Source organism: Miscanthus floridulus, unplaced genomic scaffold, assembly GCF_019320115.1.
Source record: "Miscanthus floridulus cultivar M001 unplaced genomic scaffold, ASM1932011v1 fs_748_1_2, whole genome shotgun sequence".
In the NCBI taxonomy this organism is placed as follows: domain Eukaryota; kingdom Viridiplantae; phylum Streptophyta; class Magnoliopsida; order Poales; family Poaceae; genus Miscanthus; species Miscanthus floridulus.
Window position 1 is genome coordinate 7852 of NW_027097215.1, and position 16713 is coordinate 24564.

General features: G+C 42.8%; 1 protein-coding gene and 1 pseudogene across 1 annotated transcript; both read right to left on the reverse strand.

Annotated features, from left to right (window-relative positions):
- Positions 1-2340: 2340 nt before the first annotated feature.
- Positions 2341-5146, reverse strand: LOC136532958 (uncharacterized; annotated as a pseudogene).
- Positions 5147-11452: 6306 nt separating this feature from the next.
- On the reverse strand, positions 11453-14130 carry LOC136532956 (receptor-like protein EIX2). Its single transcript, XM_066525532.1, has one exon. It carries the CDS (start codon positions 14128-14130, stop codon positions 11581-11583), a length of 2550 nt encoding a protein of 849 aa, XP_066381629.1. The 3' UTR covers positions 11453-11580.
- Positions 14131-16713: the final 2583 nt, after the last annotated feature.

A 16713-nucleotide genomic window follows, 5' to 3' on the forward strand; every position in this document is an offset into this window, starting at 1 on the left:
TCTAGTCTTAAGATATATAAACTCTTGTTACAACCCTTTTTGTGAAATAGTAAATCTATAGTTTATCTTTTAACTTTTAATCAAGTTGTTGCGATTTTTCACATGTTAGTTAGCAATTCTAGTATTCCTTATCTTTTATTCAATTGTTTATTAAAAAGAGTCTAGGTCCTAGTAGTATTGTTTTCCACGTAAGTTGAAACTCGGCTTGCATTCCGATACTAAACATGTTGAATTTGTTATATCATAGGATAAATTGTGTGTATTATTATTTATGTATCATAGTGCATAAAATTAAATTAATAATATTGATATGACATAATGTTTTAGTAAAAATATATAAACATATTTAGAATAATAATTAATAAAATTTATTATCAAGGAGTATAAATATAAAGTGTTATTTCGACGTGGTTTGTTAAGTGAACATTTTTTCCATGTTTCATAAGTTGTTAAAATAATTATTTATCATAATTTAGACATGTCTATTTGATTACATGGTGGAATATAGCATCATAATTATTTTATTTCACGATTATAGAAGTCTGTGAATTAGAAATATATATATGCATCGTACTTCATGGATATTGATGTACATGGTGGAATATAGCATCATAATTATTTTATTTCACGATTATAGAAGTCTGTGAATTAGAAATATATATATGCATCATAATTATTTTATTTCATGATTACTATTTATGTGTACATTCAAAGAATTTTGTTTATTTTTTTATAATGACTAAGGTAAGAAATACCTTATATTATCTTTCATAATGACATATATGGATATGTTAAATGCAAACTTAGAATATTACTTTGCGTTATATTTCATAAAGATAAAGGTAGATAATTTATAAAATCTTTAGGAGTTATTTTAAATTATCTTTAATAATTGTATTCGTGGGTAATTTAGATACAAAGTTCGAGGATTAAATTATCTTTCTTAATGACAAAGTTGGATAATTTAGACGTAATGTTAGGTGGTTATTTTAAATTAGGTTTCATAATGGCCAATGTGGGTAATTTAAACGCAAATTTAGGGGGTAATTTTGAATTATCTTTTGTAATGGCAGAGGTGGGTAATTTACATGCAAAATTAGGGGGTTACTTTATATATTTTTCATAATGGCAGTGGTGGGTAATTTTTGAATAAATTACAGATCCAATGGCCATTATTCGTGATGATGATTAGAGTCTACCAAATCAAAGGCCAGATGTTTCTGATTATTGTGAGATTATAGGATTTATCTTTTTTCTTAGCGCGTCTGGTGAGAATTAATGTGGTGCCTCCATTGGGGCCTCTAATTAGTAATAGTAAGATAAGATAAGATGCATGGATTAAGTTTACAGAGAGGACCAGTGGGTCGCTTCTTTATTTGATCTTCATTTGTGTGGTCATGTTCAATGAAGTTAGTCAAACTTAAGATAGTTTGACTTTGACGGATTTTAGGGATTGATTCATTTGGGGATGGAGGAAGTAAAAAAAACCCAAGGACGACGTCCTAAATTATTGTAAAACAATTTAGAAAGGTTGTCGGCACTAATCGAAGACATACAATCTATACATTCCAAATGCATTTGTTGCAAAACAAGCAACGGAGTAAACTTGAAAAATAGCTAGCATAATCATTGGTAAGAATAGGGGAAAATTGGATCCTTACCATCAAAAGAACGCATCTTTAGATATATACCATCAAAAGATTCAGTTTTAGATATGTACCATTAAAACATGATTGACGTTGGTAGCTCACTAGTTCTGTTAACTCCAAGTTATATCTGACCATTTTGCCCTTGCATATTAGGGGCCATCTTGCTGCAGTCTATGAGAGCATGTGTAAATAAAATTCAGTAGGATAAAAACACAACATCTCAGCAACATATAAACACAACTTTTGAGTGGTATTAACAAAAGGCCATTATCTCATATGGTTGTCATTTCAATAATATAACATTATGTTGCATACAACCAGATTTTTGTAGTTGGCAACAAAAGTTAGACTCATGGAGTTCACAAAAGACCATAGCCAACACAGCCATGTTGATGCTCCAGCAAAAGTTAGACCTATGGAGCTGCACAAAAGACCACAGCCAACGCAACCATGTCCACACTTAACACAACCATGTGTTGACACACTCAACACAACCATTTTCTAGCTAATAATAATCCTCCTATTAATTCCTCCTGGTGAGATGGATGCCATCCTTCTTGGACACGAACTAGTTGGAGAAAGAGAAGACATGCTTCTTGTTGTAGGACCTGGGCTAGTTGGAGAAAGAGAAGACATGCTTCTTGTTATAGGACCTAGGCTAGCTGTTGTTGCACTTGGTCTGGGAGTCACTTGTGGATCATTAGCAGATGACTCAATTTCAGACTTGGATTTCCTAGGAGGCACAAAACAAGTTAGGCTGGGAACATATTTCAGCATGTATCAACCATTTATATTACAAATTTACAATTTACAATACCTTTTCCTTTTGGAATTTTTTGGACGAGGTGGTGGAAGCTCTTGTTCTAATTCAGCTTGAGTAGCATTACAACCTTTCTCTATGTGTCCAAACTGAAAACACCTTTTGCATTGATATGGGCCTCTTTTCCCTGCCTCTCCACTAGCCTTAATTCTTTTCTTCCTTGGTCTACCAGCAGGTCTTTCTAGCTTTGGAGGAATCATTTTAAACCCAGGATCAAATTTTGGCCATTGAGTCTTGTCACCCATTGGGGTGACCACAAAGTGGTAGGCTGCCTTGAACCTCTCTAGTGAATAGTAGTCATCCACAAAGTTTTCAATGTTAAGCTGCCTTACTTTTCCAAATAGAGCTATTGCATGAGTGCAGGGTTTTCCAGAATCTGCCATTGTCCACAACCACAAGTTATTTGCTGGATGTCAACAGCAACTCTCCAACTCTTCCCCTCTTTAGTTATTCCTGGTATCTCACCTGACATTGCACCACTCTTCTGGATTTCATAGTGCAGTCCACGACTCTTCATGTTCAACTCATGTAACACACTTGGAAGGATATATCCTTCCAGTCTACTAGCAATCACTTGCCTTGTGTAAATCTTCCCCATTATTTTCTCCCTTATCTTATCCATCAGATCGGCAACTGGAAGGTCTTTGTCATCTTTAATCTAATTGTTGAAACATTCAGAGATGTTATTGTTCACATAATCAACCTTGCATTCTTTGGAGAATTTGGACCTGCTCCATTTCAGCTTATGATGTGTATTTAGAAAGGGAATTGCTTTAGGACTAGTTGTTGCAATTTTCTCCATTAGTGTATCATACCTACGATCTGTACATGCCCATGCACAAGGCCACATAAACTTGAGCACGTCACCCTTGAATTTTTTTCTGAAATTAGCCATGAGGTGCCTAAAACATTCCCGATGCTCTGCGTCACCTTTAAAGACTTTGTTGACAGCATATGCTAGCCCCTTACATGCATCAGTGTGGATTGTTAACCCAGGGGGTGTTCCAACTACTCTTTTTAGCTGCGCCATGAACCATGTCCAATTGGAATTTGTCTCTTTTCCAAAGATCCCATATGCAACTGGATACATCCAGTTATGTCCATCAACTGCAGTTGCTGCAGCTAGCTGCCCTTTATACTTCCCAGTTAGGTGAGTGGAATCAACCCCAAGGTATGGCCTGCAACCAGTGAGAAATCCATCAATACATGCTCTAATTGCTACAAACATCCTTGAGAAGTACATTTCTCCATTAATCTTCTTGCAATCAATCTCAACAATGCTTCCCGGGCAACATTCTTCAAGTGCTTCTTTGAACCTCCATAGCATGTCAAAGGTGTCCTCCCAAGTACCATGAAGATCATCCATTGCAGACTTCTTTCCAGACCACACTTTAAAATATGACAATTCAATATCGTAGTGTTTCTCTAGTCTTCTCTGTAATTTCTTTGTAGGCAGAGTGGGATCCTCCTTTACAATATCTTTCAGCTTTTCAGATATCCAAGCTGTTGAAGCCTCTCGTCCACTACTTGTATTGGGACAAGTGTGCTCATCGAATCCGGAGAGCTTGACCACCATGAATGTGTTGCTGCCATGTAGTTTCTTTGCATACACTCTCCAATTGCAATTATTATCTGCACACCTTGCTCTATACCTTTCTTTGTCACTATGTTCAAGCCTAGTCTCAAACTGATTTTTGATGGCATATTGTTTGATATTGTAAACAAAAGCATCCTTGTCAATAAATGTGTCTCCCACCTTAATGATTGGATTCTCCTTATCATGTGATGTATGAGGCACAAAAAAATCATTACGAATGGTAGCCTCATCATCAAGAACAGTTTCAGTATCAAATTCTCTAATTTCCAGAATAGTTCTTGCCCTCTTTCTTTTCTGCACCTCATCATCTGAAATAGTCTTGAAATACCTCCACTCCTCATCTGCTCCAGCCAGATCATCTCCAGTAGGATCACACCCAACAGTCATGAAATGCTCCTTCTCTTCCTCTTCGGGGATTTGTGGCCCTCCTGTTGTTTCCCCATATTGAGGTGCTTCTGCCCATGTAAACTCTCCATCTAGTACATCCAAATCACTATCAACTGCAGTAGGGTTCACCTCCTCTCCTATGTTCATTGCAGTAGGAATCACATCATCTCCTATGTGAACTACAGCAGGCATCTCCTCCTCTGTAATATTTTGCTCGCGTGTACCCACTACCATAAACAATTTCACTATTTCTGATGCCCTTAACAAATCAAGAAGCTGAACATCTGAAGACAACTTGGATGTCATAGTATTCCCCGTTACTACCCAGAAGTTGGCCTGTTGATCGCTGTCCCATGTAAAATACGGAGCAAAATCTTTCTCCAGATCAATGATTGTGTACTTTTCTGAATCAACAACCCAGCTTACTGTCCTGCCCCGATTATACTCCTTTCTACCACCCCGCACAGTGAAGTAACCATTGACATTGATCTCTACTCTACACGCACTCTTTGGATCAATCCTGCAACATCAACGAGCAACAATTCTAGCATCACTAATTTTATTCCCTTTGCAAAGTCCTATGTCATGTGCTCACTATACTACCAAACCCTAAGGTGATAATAGCTGCAAATTTTAGAGTTTTGGAAGGAGAGAAAGAGGTCGTTACCCTTCTGGAACCTTAGCAGGATCCATACAACTCAATTTTCAGGTCAATTTTTCAGCAGTGTAAGAAAGGGGAAATTTAGGGTTTAGAACAACAACAAAAAAATAGCAGGAAGAAGAAGAAGAAGATGATGATGAGAATACCCACTGCTAGGGAGGCACAGATGAGGCAGTCGACGCTAGGGTGCGTCGCCGAGAGCACAACTGGGGAGGCGAGGAGGTAGTCGACGTTGGGGAGCACACCGCCGGGAAAGCCGCGGCTGCTGGGAGATGCGTCACGGGGAGCAGTGCTGTGGAGGTGCGTGGAAGCACTCGTCGCCAGGAGCGCGACGGCGGCAGGGAGTGTGCCGCGACGCTTGTTTTTCTCCACGAAGAGCCGAAGACCGCAGGAGACGACGAAGCGGCACCAGTATGAACTAAGAAGATGCGTTCTTTCTTTTCCAAGGGCAAAATCGGAACATGGTAAAAAATGAACTAGTCAAACCAACGTGCAAAGTAATGGAACAGTAACAAATGGTATATAGATGTAACGTTGTAACCTTTTGATGTTAGATATCTAAAATTGAATCTTTTAATGGTATATATCTAAAGATGCGTTCTTTTGATGGTAAGGATCCAATTTTCCCTAAGAATAGAGAAGAGAAGATTGAAGGGGTGGTACATACATCAACCCTGCATAGGAATACATCGATAACAGGCCCAAGTCTTCGTCGAGATTCATCGCCAATATTATTACATCACCATTGGTCTTCATCAACACGGAGCCGCCACTTCGTCCATGAGATGGACATCTCGTGTGCTCTAACAGAAATTCTGCAAGACACGTCAATAATGATGGCAATGCTTACAGGAATATACCTTGTTCTCTAACACATGGAAGACTATCATATCCTCTAACATATGTAAGACTCCCCAACAATAATGTCCTTTGACATATGCAAGACACTATAATGTCCTCTGACATATATATGCAAGACATTCTTCAACAACGTCCTCTCACGTATTCACTGGCATCCTCTGATATATGCAAGATGCCTCGACAACGTCCTCTGACATATGCAAGACACCAAGAATGACATCCTCTGACATGTGTGCAAGATGCTTCTAATATGACTGCAGCTCCGTCTACAATATTACATAATTTTTTGGCCTTTCGCTCTGTGCAGCTACATCGATTTCAACTACTATACATGATCGGCTACCTCGACATCGACAACTATGCATCCGCTCCTGTCAAAGCATTCATGTCATCATTGCCATCTATGACACTCCCGCTATGACTGCGGGAGGGAATAGAGGAGAGAGAAGGGATAACACAAAAAAGGGGCAGAGGCACCATCATAGGTGTCGGACCATCTTTCAGAGGCATAGTTGCTGTTAGAAAAGCGAAGAAATCGGTGGCACAAGACTTCAAATTCAGTCGTAGTCGTTTGCTTCTCTCCCGCTGCAACCGAGTGGCACTACAACAAAAATGATTTTGGGAGACACACCTCTGTTATTTTCAAAGGTTATGTGTCTCCTAAAATAGCTGATGGTTTATGAAGGCGGTCATTTTATTTACGAAGACACCCAAAAGTTGCCCGTTTCACAAAATCGATTTACTGAGGTGGTTATTTTATTTACAGAGACGGTCGAAAGTTGCCCGTCTCCGAAAATGGATTTATAGAGGTGGACCTCTTAACATGTCGCCTCTAAAAATGGCCCATTTCCAGAGACCTTAAGAGGTCCGCCTTTGTAAATCGATTTTCGAAGGTGAGCATTTATAGGGCTCGCCTCAGCAAATCAGGCCTAGCCCGCTAGCCATCTCCAGACCTTATATCATCCCATTACCAGTCTCTGAGTATATAATGAAAAATGGAAACCCTAGAGCACACTTCCTCTCTCTCTCTCTCTCTCTCTGTTTTCCTCATCTGCAAGCGTCACACCAGCCTTCACCCGCTCTCCTCTCCCCTCACCATATCTTTGCGTCGGTGGGTGGAGTCCCCCTGGTCCCTAGGTGGCGCTCGCGGAGGCGACCATGGCCGGATCCATCGAGGAGGATGGCGACCATGGCCAGATCCATTGAGGAGGCCATGGGATCCTATGCAAGGAGGTGGTGGCCGGCGAGTTGCATGTGCGCGACAGCTAGTGGCACTCCTCTGGTGGCGACACAGGCGCTCCTCATCTAGCAGTCGAGGGAAGCCCCTCCGGCGGTAGCACGCAGGACTGGGGCCCAAAGCGGCAGGCATGGCTCGTGGATCCGGCGATAGCACGCGCGGATCAAGCGACGAGCGATGACGACGCGCAGATTTGGCGAGCGGCGGTGGCGGCGGCGTGTTGATGGGCTCGGCAGGCCTCATCGACGGGCTCACTGTTTTTTTTAAATTTTATTAATGGAGACGGGCAGGTGACCGCCTCTGTAGATCATTGTTTACGCAGGTGTGGCAGTGGAGGCGGACTGACTGCTTGTCTCCGAAAATCGTTTTTGTCTGCCTAGGAAAACTGTTACAGTAGTAGTGGAGGGAATGTTGGAAGTATGGATAGTTATCAATATGGATAGAATTCTAGATATAATAGGTCTAGGAATAATATCGTACCAAGTAGATTTGGAGTCCTACTTAATTTTTATGTATTAAGTGCTATACTATGTATCAACCGGACTATGTAGTCTAATCTAATACCTAATCATTTTTTTTTGCGAAAAAGGAGAGAGCTCTATTGATTACTCATGAAACAGGTTACATTCTTTCGCAATCAACGACTTCACGCATTGGGGAACCTGCGCATGCCACACTGCAGAGTGTGACGTGCGTTTCGCCAGCTGCGCGAGTTCATGAGCGATTTCATTTTGCTCTCTCCTCACAAATTGGAAACTCACCCCTGCTAGCAAACTAGACTAATATTTTATATCATTTACAATAAAAGCAAACTGTGATTTATCCACACCTGGACGACAAGCAGCTAGAACAACCGTTGAGCAGTCAGATTCAATAATTGCTTTACTCTGCGACCACTCCGCTGCTAGACGCACCCCTTCTAACCAAGCTAAAGCCTCAACCTCCTCAGCATTCATCCCATCAAAAATGGCTTTCCAAGCACAAATTATAACCATACCTGTACTGTCCTGCATGATAATACCGCGTCCAGTTTCTTGGTTAAAAGCTTCATCAACATTAACTTTAACCCATCCTTGTTCAGGAGGCTTCTATCTTTCTAATAATTGCCGAGCTTTTCTTTTTTCTATGTCAACCCTGCTTCGTAAAGATTCTGACAGGATATATTTTTTTCCTTTCATATCCTCCTTCACAATCTTGCACTGGCTTAATTGCAAAGAATCAGCATAGTTTAGTAGGAAACTGACAGATACAGACACAGGAATTAGTTTAGCACCATGGACCACCTCATTTCTCAAAAACCATGTCCTCCATAACATTATAGCCGTCAGCTCCGCCATTTGCTTGGGAACATGACTCATAAATTGGAGTAACCAATCTGGTCCAGTATAGGATAGCAGCTCCTCACTTGGCAAAGCCCAAATCTTTCTCAAAGCAGATCTCAGGTTTCTTGCATGATGGCACATCACCAAGGCATGGAATTCAGATTCAACCTGCAGCCCACACAACTCACACATATTATCCTTTTCTAAGGAGCGTTTCCATTTGTTTAGCCTCGTTGCCAAGCCATGGTTCACGACTCGCCATAGAAAGACTTTTATTTTCTGTGGTACATTAAGCTTCCAGATTGACTTCCACAAAGATCTATTCCCTGAAGGGTTCACGCTGCTGCTGCAACAGGTATTATTTTCTCTGTCCCTCAAATGTACAGCAAGCTGGTAAGCACTGTGCACTGTGAAGATACCTGATTTTTCATAGTGCCAAGCAAGTAGATCCCCACGATCCGGACCGTGGACTTTTATCTTCAAGATCGCCTTTGTCATGAGGGAGGAAGAAGTGATCCACACGATTCCAATCTCATTGGATTCTAGACTCATTTAAAAGTTGGCCAACTCCTAATCTAATCTAATCTAATCTAATATATCTATATAGTTCATACTCACTAAGCAATAAATGTTAGCTAAAGCTCACTTCTCGTGCTTCTATGTCACCTTTCTTTTCCAGCCGTCCGATCTCTGTCCTCTTTTATTTTCCATCCGTCTGATGTTTATCGAAACATCTGCCCCCCACCACCTACGCCCAGCAATCCTCCCATCATCCCGCACTGCTCCCGTCCTCCCCCGTGCAGCCGCTCGATGCCCGCCTCCCCGTGCGGCCCTCGATGCCGGCCACCGTCGCCGCGTCCTCCTCCTCTGCGTCCACACTCTCTGTCTCCGGTGACTCAGCCTCCCCCACCGTCTACGGCATCACGGATCTCTTCTACTGGCAGCGGCCCTAGTGAAGAAGGGCGGAAGGGCAAGTCACCCAATGCGGTGATCTGCGAGCCACGCTCCTCCTTTACGGCGCCGCGCGCACCTCCTCTACGACCACGTTGTGCTCCTCGTCTACCACCGCGCGTCGAGCTCTGCTCGGGGGGCAAACTCAGGGACCGCTGTGTGGTTTTTGCACAAAGGATCCAGAGACGAGAGAGAGGAACACGGTGAATGATTGGTCATTTTTTTTATAAGGACACTAGGATGAAATCTTGCATTGGAAAGGATAGTTTTATGATACGGTATCCTACGATGTAGAAACTGTTGGTAGTTTCTTGCACTGGGGGCTGCCCTAAATTAACTTATTAACACACTGGTTCACTACCGGCTAGCAGTAGTGTGTGTGTATATATATATATATATATATATATATATATATATTAGGTATAGCATCTCTAATACAGGGACAGGTTACGGGGACGCCGTCCAAGTCGCTTTTTCTGTGTGTACCCGGGCATAGGATCAACCGCCAATCAAAGCAGGAGAGAGAGAGAGAGAGGGAGAGAGAGAGAGAGAGAGAGAGAGAGAGAGAGAGAGAGAGCTGGCAAGAGAAGCGTGTGGCGTGCGTGGTGCGGCAGCGGAGTGACGGATGATATTGATAGATGTGGAGGAACATCATCCATCTCTTCACGCGCACTTACTAGTTCGCGAGTAGTAGTAGCCCATAAATCCTTCCTCGTACTACATGGATTATTAATTTTATCATTATATGTGTCATTGTGTCAATAGTGGAGAACAGATCTTCGGTTTTGGGCTTTATTTCGGGCCAGAGTTGGGACCGGGACTAATGTAGTCCCAAGTCCAACGGCTAGCGCCACAGGAGGGGCCTTTGGTGGGTGACCTTTAGTCCCAGAATGCACCACCAACCGGGACTAAGGCCCCGTTCGGCTTGCTGAAACTTGGCTGAAAAACACTGTTCTGGCTGTAAATGTTGTGAGAGAAAAACACTGTTCCGGCTGAAAAAAGAAGTCGAACAAGCCGAATTTAAGGTAAGCCAAACGGGGCCTAAATGTCCACGCTATGGCCCCGTTCGCTCGGCTGAATTTGGCTAAAAAAAAATAAGTCAAAACACTGTTCCGGCTAAATTATTGTGAGAGAAAAATACTGTTCTGGCTGAAAAAAAGAAGCCGAACAAGCCGGATTTTAAGACAAGCTTCCTTGGTCTCTAGCCTGAGCCATCCAGTACAATTATTGAAGCTCATGTCTTTTGCTCCGTTCTTGCTCTCGGCTATTTGAGAAGATCTTCATTTCTCCATCCAGTCTAGGTTGTGAAGGTTAGCAGCTTCACCCTCTCATCTTTTATTGCTAATGTAGCTCATTTTGTGGTTCAATAATAAATAGAAAAATTTGTGGTTTTTTAATTAGAATAATAATGATAGAGTTTATTTTTATTTATACATCATTTCTACGTAACACTAAACATTTGTAATGTTTTCTAGACCTTTGTTGTTATCTTTACCGGTCAGCCTCTGGGCGTGGGCTAAAGGCCCCTTTAGTCCTGGTTCTCTGACCTAGTCTTGAATTCGTAGTCCGGGTCAGTTGAGAAACTGGGATTGAAGGGGTTTCTCAACCGGGACTATATGTCCTTTTTTGCATTAGTGGGTGCACCAGTTTCTTCCGCCTATCAGTGTCGGGAGAGTGTCCTTTATCTGGGGAACCCTAGTCAACTGCTAATAATCAAATCAATTATTTTCCTTCTTTTTGACCTGGATATGAAACAAATTAAAGTCACAACACTCAAGCTACTACCTTGGTCGGGTTAGTGGGCGGAGCTAGCAGTGACAACTGACAAGTGGCAGAAAGACACAATTTCTGAATTTAATTTGGTATGGCTCCTTTTTAATAGACAGATATAGTATTGCATGGTATTAAGAAACTGCATAGAAGTTCTTCTATCTAATACAAACTACTGTCACTTGCTTATTCTACGATAATTTGAAGACATTTACCATTAATTTGTATAACGGCTCCACCAAAAACAAAGGGTCACAAGCCTAACAATGCTTCTTCAACTTTATTTACTATATACAGGATGTTCCTTCGCAGATGCGCACACTTATTAATTCCTACTGGTGTTCCTCCTTGCTAGCCTACTCCATGTGACAACCAGAAAGACGAATGCTTTGTCGTACACCAAATCAACAAGAAGGAAATAAGCAATTCTCCATGACTTCTTGAATAATAGAACACAGAACAGAACCAATAAGACCATCTCAAACCCTGACCCAAGTCCATAGTAAAAGAACGCTGAATCGGAATCTTTTTCACTTTCTTGCTGATTATTGCCATGCCCATGCTCTGGTGTGCCATTCCCTGAACAATTCCTCTGCAGAGGAGGACCGCAAAGACCGCTGTTTCCGTAGTACATAGAAGGATTTTCAGTGTAAAGGGTGTCAAGTTGACGACCAGATGGGATAGTTCCAGTAAGATTGTTATACGAAACATCCAGGTAACTTAGATATGTTAAATCTGAGAGGCTTGGTGGGATTTCACCAGAGAGGTTGTTTCTTGAGACGTCAAGTGATTCCAACGATTTCATAGATCCAATATTCTTTGGGATTTTTCCTCTTAAGTGATTTGATGACAAATTTATATTCGTCAGCAAACTAAGAGAGGCTATTTCATCTGGAATTCCTCCTGCTAAGTGGTTCAATGACAAATCAATTCCAGCCACATCAACTAGCCCATGTGCTCCATACTTGAGCACTTCATGCTTCGTCACCAGGGAAAATGTATCTTGAGACTCATCAAATGCCAAGGATGTGTCTGAATCATCATTAGGTCCAGGACTATGTTTTATAGTCATTCCAATTAGGTTTGACAAAGTTTTTGGAATTGGCCCTGACATATTGTTGGCTGCTAAGTTCAGGTATTGCAGTCCTTTAAGATCTGTGATATTGACTGGAATCTCTCCATCGAACATGTTATGGCTTAGGAGTAAAATACGTAAGCTCACCAAATGTCCAATCCACCTTGGTAGTGGCCCATTAAACCTGTTCCAGGAAAGGTCTAGGAAAACCAGGGATGAGAGGCTTTGGAGCCATGCAGGGAACTTTCCACAGAAGCTGTTGTTACTTACGAGCAGGAAACTTAAGTTTGGCATATCAGAACAGTGAGGTAGTTCTCCCTTGAAAAGATTGTGTGATAAATCCAAGAATTTCATGTTTCGTGACCTACAAATAGATCCAGGAACTTGACCGCTAATGTAATTGAAGGATAGAATTAATCTTTCAAGATTTGGAGCTCCAAATTCCAGTGGCAAATTCCCGGAAAAGATGTTTCTGGTGACTTCAAATACCCTGAGGCTTCTCGGCAGTAATGGTATCTGCCCACTGAATTGATTGGAACTCAAATGGAGGTATTCCAAACTAGTACAATTCCGAATACTGAGTGGTATTGAACCACTAATACTGTTGTTAGTAAGGATAAGGCCATTTAAGCTGGTCATGTCGTCCATAGTGTTTGGAAGCATTCCTGTCATATTATTGCTTGGCAAACTCAAGGCATACAATTTGCTAGCAGAACACTTTGGTGACTTCTCTAGAAACTCTGTTATGTTACCAGATGATAGACTCCTGGCGAGGTATAGAGATTCCAGTTGGCAGAGATTTTTTAGGTCCACTGTCATTGTGGCTGCATTTCCATTGTAAGAAAAATCTAGGTGTTGGAGCGAAAACATTCTTCCTAGTGCATCAGGGAAGGAACCATACAGATATGTTTCATCTAGGGAGAGTGACTTAATGCTTGTAACATTCCAAAACCAGCATGATGAGATTGGATGGCCGAAGTAGTTCCGGTTGAGGACAAGCTCCTCAAGTTTGGTCAGGTTTAGGTTTGCGATCGACTGATTTGCACTTGGAAGTGAACAATTCATTAAAATGATGTGCTTCAGAGTTGGAATCATGTTGGCCACATCAGGAAAATCAGTTACTGTGCTGAGAGTTATGTTGCTCATGTCAACATACTCCAACATATGTAGGCGACTTAGCCATGAGACATCTGTTGAGTATGTACTATTATACATCCAACTGAGGTCAAGATGTCGCAATTTTGTAAGGTTCCCGAGCTGATGAGGGATTCTACCGAAGAACGATGTAAAGGACAGGTCGAGGTATTCCAAGTTGGAAAGGTTGCTGAGCAGGGGAGGCACTCTACCCGAGAAAGGAATGTAGGAGAGGTCAAGATGTCTCAAGTTGTTCATAGAACACAAGAACTCCGGGAACACACTAGCGTTGGGCCCCTGAAGGAAATTTGTGCCAAGGTCGAGGTGCTCCAAATAACCCAAAGAAAGCAAGGACGAACTTATCTGTCCAACCAAAAGGAAGCTGTTGAGATCAAGCTCGACAACATGGCCTGTTTGGTTGTTACAGGTGACACCGGTCCATCCGCAGCAATCCTGGTCTTGCCGCCACGAGGCGAGGAGGTTGCTACTGTCGTTGGTGATGCCTTGCTTGAACGCCAGGAGGGCATCCTGCTCGCGTGGCACGCAGCCTGCGGTATCATTGGCACTGCTGGCTCGTTGAAGCTGCTGCGTTGCGGCCTGCGAGTAGAGGAAGAAGCGGAAGGATGCGACGATGAGGAGCATCAACTTGGCAGCCAGGTGAGGCATGGTGGTGTTGAGCACAGATCGGCTATGTGCTTGAGAGTGGATCCTTGAATATGAAGTTGTGTCTGGATCTAGCCGGGTTGTTGCGCCTTTAAAAGGCAGTGCATGCACAACGGCGCAGGAGGTCCTTGCTGTGAGTCTACCACGGCTACAATGCTAGAGAGCTGTTTGTTGAACGCATATTTGGCTAGTGAAGGGCAATTTCTTGCTACAGCGAAGGTGTTTAATAAGTTTGTGATTTCCGAATTATTTTTCATCTGGTTGGAAATGCTTCCTAATGCTTGCTGACGCTTCCTGATACCTACACAAAATAGGTATTTTTATTGATTTTATTCGTTCAAGGTATTATGGTCATTTCGCACGGCCTTCCCCCTCCCCCCACCCCCACCCCCCACCCCCACGTGACACACGCCGAACTCGCCGGTCTCTCGCACGCACCTAGCTCTCTATCTCCCTCGTCCTAGCCGCCGCCGCCGCCCTGCTCTCTCCCTCGCTCTAGCTGCCGCCGCCCTCGCACGGGCGTCGCGCCGGCCAAGGGTTCACCCTGGTCACCCCACGCCAATAGGAACTGCCTTTCGTGCCCTCGCCCTCAGTCCTCTCGCTCTCTTCCTCGCACGCCGCCTGCCCTGCCCTTCTCCCCCGCTGGAATTATTTCACCATCGAACTCGCCAGAAACGAGGACGGCAACGAAGACGACGACGAGTTCCTGCCACTGGAGATCCAGGACGACGATGAGGACAGCGACTTCCTCTGATCTGTCTCCCTCAACCGGCATCCTTCTCCGGCTCTATCTACATCGACAGAGAGCTGGCCTCTGCCTCCGTCCCTTCTCCTGCTGACAAGCTCGCAACAACCCTCCAGGAAGGTACCAATTAGAATTAATCTTGTTCTTCTCTTATTGCGTGCAGGGCCTAATTTGAGTATTGTTATGTGTATATCTAAAAGCCCACAGATCTGCTATTTTATTTTTGTGGTTCAGTACTAGAAGCTTTAGTGATTAACCTTTAGAGAAATTAGAGGATGATGCATCTAATGTAGTTCTGTAGTAAGCTGATGTCCATTGGTTCCAGTGGCCTAGTGGATTTGACCACAAATCCTGAAAACATGCCCAATGTAATTTGGTTCAGTGCTTCGCATCCTTTTTCTGAACCCATTGTCCCAATATTACAGATCTGAGTGCCATGATTGTGAAGGGCTGTACAGCAATAGCTGCTCGCCATGTTGTTTGCTACTGCAGTTCGCACCTTGCAAGACTGCAACATTGAGGGTAATATGTAGTCTACCTTACATGTAGCAGCCACATAGTATTGTCAAAATGAAAAATTTTGAGATAAGACCTTTCATTGCATATGGTAGGTGATTATTTCATGCCACAAGTTATTGTCTAGTGCAGGTGGCCATCACCATGCTCAATATAAAATTCAGGTCATAGATTGCTCTATTTCTGTTCCTAGAACTACTGTGTTTTGCAGCAGTGTATGAAAGTAATTAGTATCTGTTGATCTGTCTATTTTTGCAATGATTAACAATCATATATCTGTTCCTGATGCTTAATCATAGTTTTTTCTATTTCTAGCTTTTTTCTGTTTGGGGGACACATGTGATTTCTCGAATGACAGAGGGTGGTTTCTTATATTCTTATGTTTGTTTGGGGATGGAAACAGTGCTCAGTCACTTTTGCAATGACAGACAGGGTGCTGAATCACATTCATGTTCCTGTCTGCTTTGTATATTGAACATAGCTAGTCTCACTGTTCCCGTAGTACTTTAGTTTGGCTTAGATAAATCAATCTCTGCTTGTCCTGACTGAATGCATCCTAATGCATCTGCTCAAATCCAATGGGGAATTGGCTATTGTCATGGCTCATTCTCGTGTTACGTCCTCGCTTTGTCAGACACTCTCCACGGCAGATCTATGCAACCCGGATATATCCGCGCTGATTGCAAATAAGCTACATGAGTTTCACGATCTCGACATGCTTGGACGCAGGAACGTGTCATTATGGCAGAGGCTGCTTTTGGTGAGAAATGTGTTTGAGTTCTGATTCAGTTCTGATTGCCTGGTGTTGTATGCATTAGGCGGTGGCTTAAGGAGGCAGTGCTGGAGAAGACGCTCTCAGGAGTCGAACAATCAGTAGGATTTTGCCATAATGATCTTGCTATTTAAGTTACATTTGCTGCTTGATTTTATTGCTCTGCACTATTCTAGACATTGAGGAGCAGAGAAGAACAGGGAATCTTTTTGCAGCTTTCATGTTAAGATTCCCCAGAATTATGAGACCAAATGTTTTAATTTATGCATCTTACAAGGTACATATGAATGTTGATTTGCAGCAGCTTACATCAAGAACAGTGTCGGACGTGCCAGTGTTGTTCTGCCTAATCCTCGTACAGACGCTGACAGGCGCATCAGTTCACCACGACGTCCGTCGGGATGGAGTAGAGCGCCATGACTGGCAGATGACGCCTACGTATGGCGTCAGTGACGAGCAGGGCCGCGACATGGAGCCATCCTAGTTGACATCTACAGAAGCGGCGGGACCCGTATGAAGGAGAAGAAGGACCCGGCAGTCGTGGAAGTCTTCT

Coding starts and splice junctions, on each gene's coding strand:
- LOC136532956 (XM_066525532.1), bottom strand. CDS start 14,130: ATGCCTCACCTGGCTGCCAAGTTGATGCTCCTCATCGTCGCATCCTTC.